The sequence below is a fragment of the Protopterus annectens genome, chromosome 2.part1 (genome assembly GCF_019279795.1).
Source record: "Protopterus annectens isolate FY-2018-M chromosome 2.part1, PAN1.0, whole genome shotgun sequence".
In the NCBI taxonomy this organism is placed as follows: Eukaryota; Metazoa; Chordata; order Ceratodontiformes; family Protopteridae; genus Protopterus; species Protopterus annectens.
Genome location: NC_056729.1, coordinates 1,229,362,962 through 1,229,373,184, shown reverse-complemented (window position 1 = coordinate 1,229,373,184; position 10,223 = coordinate 1,229,362,962). Strand labels below are relative to the sequence as shown.

The 10,223-nt window shown below is 39.3% G+C and overlaps 1 protein-coding gene across 1 annotated transcript in view; it reads left to right on the top strand.

Moving 5' to 3' along the window:
- Positions 1-418: 418 nt before the first annotated feature.
- Positions 419-10,223, top strand: part of SF3B6 (splicing factor 3b subunit 6) — a 231,763-nt gene continuing 221,958 nt past the window's right edge. The window contains exons 1-2 of the mRNA XM_044062758.1: positions 419-585; positions 2,763-2,881. Of these exons, the coding sequence (XP_043918693.1) occupies positions 556-585; positions 2,763-2,881 (149 nt within the window). The 5' untranslated portion in view covers positions 419-555. The remainder of the gene's footprint in view (positions 586-2,762; positions 2,882-10,223) is intronic.

Here is a 10,223-nt window from a genome sequence, read left to right as displayed (position 1 = left end):
CATGAAGCTGTTAACACAACATATATCTTGTCGGGTAGGGTGGAGGGATTAGTATGACTTGTCAAAGACAAACTGTAAATTACTAGCAGTAACCCTGTTTGGTATTTCATATTATAGTCATGGGTTCTGTTCTACCACGTTTAAAATAAATAAACAAATACATAAATAACAATGAGACTTCTGTCCTGATTTGTTGCTAAGTGGTTGATAGAAACACCTGACATAGGCTTCTTTTTTACTACACTGAAACGGGTGTACCGTTCAGTTTGTCAATTTTAAAAATGTCTGAATTGGACAGACAGATACGAGCCTACCTCCTCACGGCCTGGTGGCGCTCTTCGCCTGTACAGCAAAGAATTGTTTTAACAAAGTTCAGCGTACTTCGTTCGCGTAATGTAGTCATGGTGTAGTCCGTCTTTGTTGGTGGTGTATTATGGATACACGGAAGTGTAGTGTTGTTTAGCTTCCGTTTAGTATTTGTTTTCTTGTTATTGCTGTAGGTGTTTGATAACTTAATTTTGCTTAATTTTCTTTTGCTCACTTTAATCGGCAAATATGGCTATGCAAGCAGCGAAAAGAGCTAATGTAAGTAGATGGTGACGTAAAACTGTATTTAATGGGTTTAGTGTAAAAAGCATATTTTACTATACCAGCCTCATTGTGAACGCTTTTATGATATTTTGTGCAATGTGTTAAATAGTTACCTTGTACTGAAGTAATCATTATAGCTGGTACATTTTAAACAAGCGGACAATTTAGGTACTTTACAGCATAACTCCGGATAAGCAGTGATCTGTTACTTGTAAGATTTCTAAAATTAGGATGTATTAACTCAATAAAGATGGCATACACATGAATTAATTAGTTATTTTAATGTTTTGGCTTAAAACACTGAGTTTCTGAGAGTTCCTAGGTACACATGGTGATCATATTCCGACGCTATCTCCAATTCGAGTTTCAGCACTATCATAACTGTCAAGCAGTGCAAGGACTCGGGACAAAGCCTGAAAGAATGGAGGGGACAAAGATCTCAAAATAGGGACAGATTTAAATATTGCTCTTATAAAACTTAGGAAGTTACTAGAATGACAGGATTTGAGTTAGCATGCATTTTCTGAATGTGTGAAGTATGAAACTCAAATTTATGTTATTATTTAGTGAATTTAATTCTCGGATCATCCCAGAAATTTGCCAGAAAACTCAAATTGTATGAGGAGCAGCCCAGAAATATGAGGCAACAATCTGGACATTCTGTGAAAATATGGACAGTTGAGAGATATGAGCAGTATGTGAAAAGTTAATTGCATTAGTGTTTAGGTCTGTATGCTTAAGAATGATTTGGGGATAAAGTAGCCCAGCTCGTAGAACATGTTTGCCTAAGCCATACTGTATTTTACCAGTGTAATATTTGCATTGGTACATCATGCATTATTGAATTCAAAATATGTCCCTTCTCTTTGGGAGCACTCTCATCTGTGGTCACAAGTTTATTGTAAACTATGTGTAAATGTTGCACGTCTGGAAACGTCAGACGTTGTTAATGTGTCATTAGTGAAGTAGATCAGCTCAACAAATGAAAGTAAATAATGCACATATCGATGGTGTAACGATTCTGTTGTTCATAGGCATATACTAGGCTAACTATCCCTAGGCCTTTATAAGCCTGGCCTAGCTGTACAGTCCAACCTAACTGTGTCTACATGTATCAAGGGCACTTTTCGTAGGATGGGTTATGTTAGAAAGTTAGAATTGCAGATGGAAGTGATCCTCCCATCCATCTGTTTTGGAAACCTTTTGCCCTGTTGATGGTTATAATGGATTGATAATGGAGATCTCCGGACCCTCTCATAGTCATCGATATACACACTGATTCTCACTCACACATGCATTAATGCGCACACACAAATTATTTTTAAGCAAATAGAAAGTTTCTACCTTTATGTAATGGAAAGGGTATTGTTCCTCCACATGGCTGAATCAGTCCTAGCTCTAGCACTCTTGAATACCAGTGAACATCTTTTAGCTGCTAGGGCTGCATATTACAGTAAAGGTATATGTCTGTGTCATTTTAGTGTATGTAGAGGGGTATAAGACAATTTTTTGGCACATTTGGAGATGTTCAGTGAAAGTTTGTAAATGATTGGAATTGCTTGCCAAAGTTAGTGCTTCAGTTTGGGAAGTTCACCTCTATGAAGGCAGACTTGGGATAAATGTGAGGATAAGGGTGGCTACTGTGGATCCTGTTAAGTTGTACTGCTGATGGGGAAGTCTTCAGTTCTGTCTTTGTATATTTTGCATGTATAATATATAATCATAGGCTGTTTAAAGTCTGATTAAAGAAGTTCTTGTAAGGCTAATCTTTCATAGGTAATGCAATTTTTCCTTTGTATGCTTTGGTGTACAGTAGTGAGAATCTTTGCTTTTGTGGTTTTGTATGCAGAAAGCTGTAGTTATGGTGTAGTACAATTTAAGCCTGCCTGTCTGTAAAACTGTTATGTTCATTTTAGATTCTTATTGTTATGATGATGATGATTATTTAAGTCTCTGCTTCCTTTGCAGAACTGAGATTTGTGCATGATTAACTGCTGGTCTTAATAAGGTCTTCATCTTTTGGTTCGTACTGGCTAAGGTTATGATGGATGCTTCATGGCACAGGGGTGGTGGCTTGACTTGGACAGCGTGCATGGCTTGTGTATTCATAATGGGATCTTATAAGTTCATGCCAGCTTAATAAATGTTGCTTTTTGTAATTCACATTTCAGATTCGTTTGCCTCCTGAAGTAAACCGTATACTGTACATCAGAAATTTACCATACAAAATTACAGCAGAAGAAATGTATGATATCTTTGGAAAATATGGACCAATCAGACAAATAAGAGTGTAAGTTTTTGCAAATTATTGTATTTTCCCCTATTGAATATTGGGACTCCAGTAAAGGATTCTTTCCCTTTCTAGCAAGTCCTATTCCTTCATGCTAATCCAGTCACTGCATTTGAAACCTGCTTTAAATTGACTGGTAGTTAATGCAGTCTCTTGAGCTTTATATTACAGAATAATATTATCTTTCCTGTGTGACTTACCCTCTATCATACTTAAAAGTGAAATTTAACATTTTTTAAGTAATGATTTACTTTAGAACTGTAACAGTTGTGTGTCTTGCCATTGTTTCATGCTTCTATCCATGTTATGGGTGATTCATAGGCAAATAAGTAGTATAGACTGCCTTTTATTGCAGTGCTCGCAAGGCTTGTGCTGAGGGATGCCAGATTTTAATGGGAAAGGGGGTTGAGGATGGATGGGATGGATATGTCCCTTCATTACAAACTCCATTCAAATCCAGAAACGTTGGAAAATTACAAGGCATTCTCTAAAGTGGAACAGAATTTTTAGCAGTATCGTTATCTGCTGTACTCGTTTTGTCAGACTATATAGCCATTCACATTTTTCACATTCCAACACTACAGTTATTATAACCGTGTAATGACTGGAAGGTTAATAAATAACACAGAAAATATGTGATGTAAACTCCATGAGGTCATCATAACCATCTATATTCTCTGGAATGTCTGTGTACCATGCAACATACTGATCACTGCAGATAGACAGGTCATCAGCATTTCAAGGTTTATGCATGATGTGCAGCATCCTCCTTTTTTGTTGAGGTATAAAATGCATATCTTTGAGAATAATACATTACATTGATGTCTCTAAGTTATCTTTAGCACTGTCCAGGCATGCCATGTGCTGATGATATCAAAATACTGAAAAGACATGGAGCTTTTCATTTCTTAGCTTTTGTAACTCTAGAACACTTTTTATATATTTGTTTGATTTTGTCAGCTGTCTGTGATATTTAGAGAAGTTAGCAGGATTGCTTCCACTGGACATCTGGCATCTTTATTTTAGGACACAGCGTCACGAGTTTTTTTCTGTATCTCTTGACTATATGTTTTCAGTTTCCATTTTCTTATGAATGGGCTGGCTGTGTCTCTCCTGGTTTGCTCATTTTGCTTACATTGAAGTCAAAAGTCCATGAATATATTTGCCTTTTGTGTAGGTCTTTCAGCTTTTGATTTTTTTTTTTTCTGTAGGGCTTACTATCTTTTGTTTAAACTGTATAGGGTCTTGGTTCATTTGCTTTACTAGTTAATATAACATCAGGCTGTGGACTTCTCATGGTGTTTGCATTTTTACCCTTCATCCTTAAGTGTAATAGTTGTGCTTTTTGTGTTGCAGCATTTTTTAAAACTTTATGTTGAGTTTTCAGACATTTTCAGTATTGGTCAAATAGGTAGTCTGCATTTTAGCCTTGTGTCTTTCAGCAGTCGAGCTGGTGAGAAATTCTGTCCCTGCAGTGCAGCATTACTTTAGTCTTAACTTGCAGATTGACAGTCCTAGCTTTGGCTGCATTAAGTTGTCATGACATTCTTCACTGCTTATACAGCACGACATTCTTCAATGTATATACAGTTTGTTTCTTCTTGTCCATTGGACAGAGAATAGCGTGAGTGGGACTCTTGCACAGATCTTCTGAATTCCTGAGTTGTGTATTTTGGACCACTGCCAGGTATGAGAACCACTGCCAGGTATGAGAACATCTGGAATACCTGTTTTAAGAATATCTAATCAAACTTGTGTCTTTTAGTTTGTTTCAGGCAAATTGGAATAAGGCAGATGTCTCATGTGGATTATTGTCTAAACTGGGGAAAAATTCACTACCCACATGGCTTTATGGATGATTTACAGTGTTTTAATCTTGCATCTCTCCTTTTGCATTCTTGATATGGCATACACCGCAGCTGGCACAGCTCTGCACTACAAGTTCTGTTTGAGTTGAAATTTATTGCCAATGTTATCCCCATATTCATAAACCTAGAAAGTGCTCATATAAGAGTTGTGCACACTATTTTTGTATGTGATGTCTTCATTAGTGGGCATACAATTGGGCAGTGCTAATCAGTGACTACACAACATTTGTGTGCGTCTCAGTTGTGTGTTCTATGCTCACCTGTGTGGATTCTGTTGGCACCATACAGGCAGTCCCCAGTCAAATTGTTAGATATTACTGGTCTAGGGTAACTTTTTGGGATACAGGCTAATGGCTTTTAGGAATAAGTATATTGGAGGGTCAGCCCAGGTTGGAAGGTTTGGAGACAAAGCCAGAGAGGCAAGATTACGTTGGTTTGGACATGTGCTGAGGAGGGATGCTGAGTATATTGGGGAATAAGATGCCAAGAATGAAGCTACCAGGTAACAGGAAAAGAGGAAAGCGTAAGATAAGGTTTATAGATGTGGTGAAAGAGGACATGCAGGCGGTTGGTGTGACAGAGCAAGATGCAGAGGACAGGAAGAAATGGAAACATATGATCCGCTGTGGCAATCCCTAACGGGAACAGCCGAAAGAAGATGATGACCAGGACAATTTCTTTGTCCAAAAGCCCCATGTAATACGCATTATGTTTAAAGTTTACATGGGTGGTATACCCACATTGTCATTCATTGGTAGAACTCTTCTACATGCCATAAAGGGACTTTTGTTTTAGGGCATACTCACTTCAGACATACTGAAAATGGAAAGGTTGAACTATTTGAATTTTTCCAAAATGCAATTTATTTCTTTTAACATTCAGGCTGCAGATTAACAATACATACATGCACACATGTAAACACACATGTATAGAGTTCACATTTTAATTTGCTGCAAAAGTACTTGCTAACCACTGAGGCAAATACTGTTGAAAAACAGTTATATTATATTGATTTTTTTTCTGTGATGGTACTGTGTACTATCACTGTAATTCTTTTGGGCTGCCAGCAAGAAATAGTCCTTATTTTCCTATCAAAACACTCGCATGTTGTGTCCTTGACGGCCACCATCACGTAGTTTTTTTTTTTTTTTTTTTTTAAGAGATTAATCCTTCCCTGGGGTTGAAATTTTAGAGTTAGTTGTACAGAAAAATCTTCTTGGACGTCTTGTTTGTTTCATGAATAGTCTTTACAGTGATACAGCTATGCTGGATGCCATCAAATATGACATTTGGTCTGTTTTGCTTGGCAACTCAGAGGATTTATCCTATGTTTTACAGAGAAGTCTTTTTCAGTTGGACTGTATGGATGGACAAAGTTTTATCTATATCCGGTGATGCCATTGTTCCCCTTTAGCCAGAAATATACAGCAAGGTCAGCCTTTGAGATTCTTCCTACTTAAGTGTTTTTCACTTTGTACTAGTAGAACATTGCATCTGTCAGACCATAAAAAGTTTCCTGAGCTTCTGCAGTTGTCCTGCACATCTTGCCTCAGGAAGGGAGCAGACATAAGCATCCTCAAGAGATTTGCATACCTTGCAAAACAAAAAACTTGATGTACATAGAGTGGGATTTCCATTCCTTTTGACAGATTATGCACAGAAGAGGAGATGCTATTCTGATGGACATAGGTTCATAGGTTAGTACTAGGCTAACTGCCCTTTTCTGGGCCATTTGAAGCCTAGCCAGTTACCCCATATGAGAATCAAGCCCTGCACCTTGTGTCTTTAAGGTAAACACCTTAACTATTATGTCATCCTCCCACCCCCCGTTGGATGTTAAATCTTTTGAAAGCTCTTCAAACTCTCTAGCCATAAGACAGGCTTTTGGTGTTCCTTGAGGGAATACATGCACCTAATAGAGGCACATATCAACTTTTGCAAACGGGCGGTTATCTTTCCAGCTTCACTATCTCATCCTGTTTTGCTGATTGAAATGAATCCTAGAGTTCTTTATGTTCTTTCAATTCCTGCTTCAGCATGAATGTTTTTTTTTTTTTTACGTGACATTACAGCTGATTGTCCTGTGCCTGCAGTTTTAGAAAATGTCAAATTGTACTAATTCTGTTGTCTCCCTGTACTTTTGTCAGCCTTCCTTAAGATTTCAGTTGTGCATTACACCCGTTTTGCTGACAGAAATATTGTGGTCTGATGTTTCTCAGTCGCATTCACAACTAGCTTTTATATTTTGCATTATTTATTTTCTTGTCTGTGCATTTAAGGGGTTCACTCCTACAATGACTTTATGCTTCTGTGGTCATAGATTCAATATTGAATTTCTTCTGCAATGTTTGTGTTTATTTCAATGAATTCTCTGTCATTGTTACTGAATAATGTCTGAGGGAGACATTGCTTATCCAGTAATGAATAAATGTCTTTATGAACATAAAAGATTCCTCCAGAAATTCTGTTTCCAACACTGAGACATAGCACCGAAATGTGTAAGGAAGTGATGCTATGGAGGTACCAGGTACCTATATGTACACTTCAGCTGTCATATTGTATATATTCCCATATATCTGAATGACCTTTAATACAGGGAAAGGTATTCTAATGTACTTAATTATAAGTATGGCAGAAGGTCTCAAGATTTGTACCTAGTAATGAATGCCTTGTTGAACTATTCTGTTTGCATAACATGCTCTTTCATTTCTACTTTGTAAGTTATGCTTTGCCCTGACTGTGTCCACTTCATTGCTATATGCTTAAATGCCATTCAGGTGTGACTTTGTTGAGCCAAAAGAAATTCCCTTTGGGTCTGACTTCATTGAGACAGAAGTTAAGTTCAGTGCATGCTGTTAATACTGGTCATCTGTTTTCATTTGAACATGCAGTATCTGTCAACTCATAAGCAAGCACAGCATATGGGAATGCCATTTTATATTTGCACATCCTGCTGTACCTTTGCTCAAAACCAGTTCTGTAGTGTAGAAACTCCAGTTCTGTAGTGTAGAAACTGCACTGTCCCTAACAATCTAGTCCAGAATAGAGCATGCCTGATATTCTTCTTTTTTTCTGTCCCAAGAACCTTGCTTCAGGTCTGATATATTAAAGCAGACATACCTGTGTTTAGAACCTCTACTGAAATTTCCCTTCCATTGTCTTTTGTTCCCCCAGCAAGCAACAGCACAGCTGAAAAGGTGTGCTTTCATTTTTCCAGCTCTATAACCTGAGATTGAGTCGTAACCTAATTTTTCCAGCTTTCATAGGGTCTATTTTCATCAAAACAGGTGGGATTCTGTGGTGGAAAACAATCTGTTCTGTCCGTGAAAGGGATGAGCATACTAGATGAATTTTCAAGACATGTTGTTTATTTTTATTACTACCCAAACTGCACAAGCAACTCCAAGTTTATAGTTCAAACTGTTGTTGATGTGCACACATTGCCATAGAGGCAGGTAGCTACTGCAGTGCAGTGTTGATGCTACAATTAGTCTTCCACAAAACAGATCCTGATGTAAAGGTCCAAGGGAGCTCTCTTAGGTTTAGGTCTGCATCAGCATATCCTACAAGTTGGGTTTTGTATGGGAAAGTATATTGTTGTGCATTTGTTATTCACGTGTTAGTGCTAAGTCAGAAAAGTCAGCCAGCCTTTGCAAACTGGGGATGGCAGCAGAACTGTGCCACTGCCTACTTTGCTGTCCTGGAATATAATGATTTATAAACCTTTGAGTCTCATTTGCCAGTGTAGTAGAGCAACAGCAGCAGTTAGCCTGTTATACCCAATCACCCCATTAGTGTACCTTTGGCAAGGCTTCTTAATCATCACTGCTTTGGGTGGGGGAGGGGTTGGTTGTTAATGGCAGGCTTGACTGCACCTGTATGTTACAAGTAACAACTGTTTGTATAATGCATTGCATCATACCATGTTTTTGCTCCATTCCATTATGCTGATTCACTTAAGGCAAGGACTTTGGGACATTGCTTTGGTGTTTATATGTATGCATTCCCCATTTGGAATCCCATGATTTGTAGCTTATTTGGTGAGATGTGCACACTTGTTCTATGTTTTGTGGATTGCATACCACTTTTAGGTATTCATCTGCTTGGCTGTTTGTATGTGGAGATTTCCAGCTATGTTGTAGTGTGTGGCTGAATTGTTGGGGGAGTCTTTTGTTATTTCATGAGTAGTTTAAGGCATGGTATGCATGCAGGCTTGCTGTGTACCTTCCTTCTACGATTGGGTGTGATGCCTTTTTTTTTTTCAACAATTGACTATTGAGCCCTCTCTGCCTCCCAAGTGTCTTCACCTACCCTGGTCAAACCCCATTGTTCCCACACTGGGAGGGTCTTGCTTCTGGGAGAGGTGCTTTTCCAAGGATGCCCCATCTCTTTATGCAGACTGAGGCAAGCCGGTAAGATGAGCTCAGCAAAGGAGCTGTCCTCTCTCTGACAAGGGGCCTTCCTGCTGGCCCAGCTCCCGACCCTTACTCTTCGTACTGACATCATTCCTAGAGGGTCTTGCATAGTGTGTGTCTCACCCATTGGGTGGACACATCTCAATATCCTTTGTATCTCCCCATCACCGCCATCAATACTTCCAAGTCCCATTTTCTTCCAGGGCTTGCACAGAGATACCCAGTAACCCCCCTGTCATGATAGGCAGTACCCTCCCCTGCCATGGTAGGCAGTACCCTCCCCTGCCATGGTAGGCAGTACCCTCCCCTGCCATGGTAAGCAGTACCCTCCCCTGCCATGGTAGGCAGTACCCCGCCCCCCTGCCATGGTAGGCAGTACCCCGCCCCCCTGCCATGGTAGGCAGTACCCCGCCCCCCTGCCATGGTAGGCAGTACCCCACCCCCCTGCCATGGTAGGCAGTACCCCCCCCCCGCCATGGTAGGCATGCCCATCCTCCCAGTCACTGCAAGAAGTGCCTAAACTTCTAATTGAACTCTGGTCACCTAGGTTATAGGCAGAACTTCATCTGTTCACATCACCAGAGCAGCTCACAGTTAAGCTGAATAATGAATAGTACCATCAATGTCTTGCATTTTGTTTGCATTGCGTGAGTCCTAGAAGTGATTCCCCTATCCTCCAAAGCATTTGTTTAACAGTTCCCATTCAGCTAGTGGGCAATCTGTCAGTTTTGGACATAAAACCACTGGAAACCAAGACACAAACAAGCACACCAAGAAACAGCAACCAAAAGAATAATCCACACTGTATTTATAAGATGAAGCGCTTTTCATCCGATTAGGAATCAGAACTTCCTCAGATTAAATACGGTTACGCATTTTTCAAATTAGTCACATGATGTAAATTAACATAATTAATCAGTACTTCCCTCCGTAAAATTTAACCCTCTATGTGCTTAATAGTACTTAATTTTATTGTCATCTTGAGTACTATTAAGCACATAGAGGGTTAACTTTATGGAGGGAAGTACTAGCACATAGAGGGTTAACTTTACAGAGGGA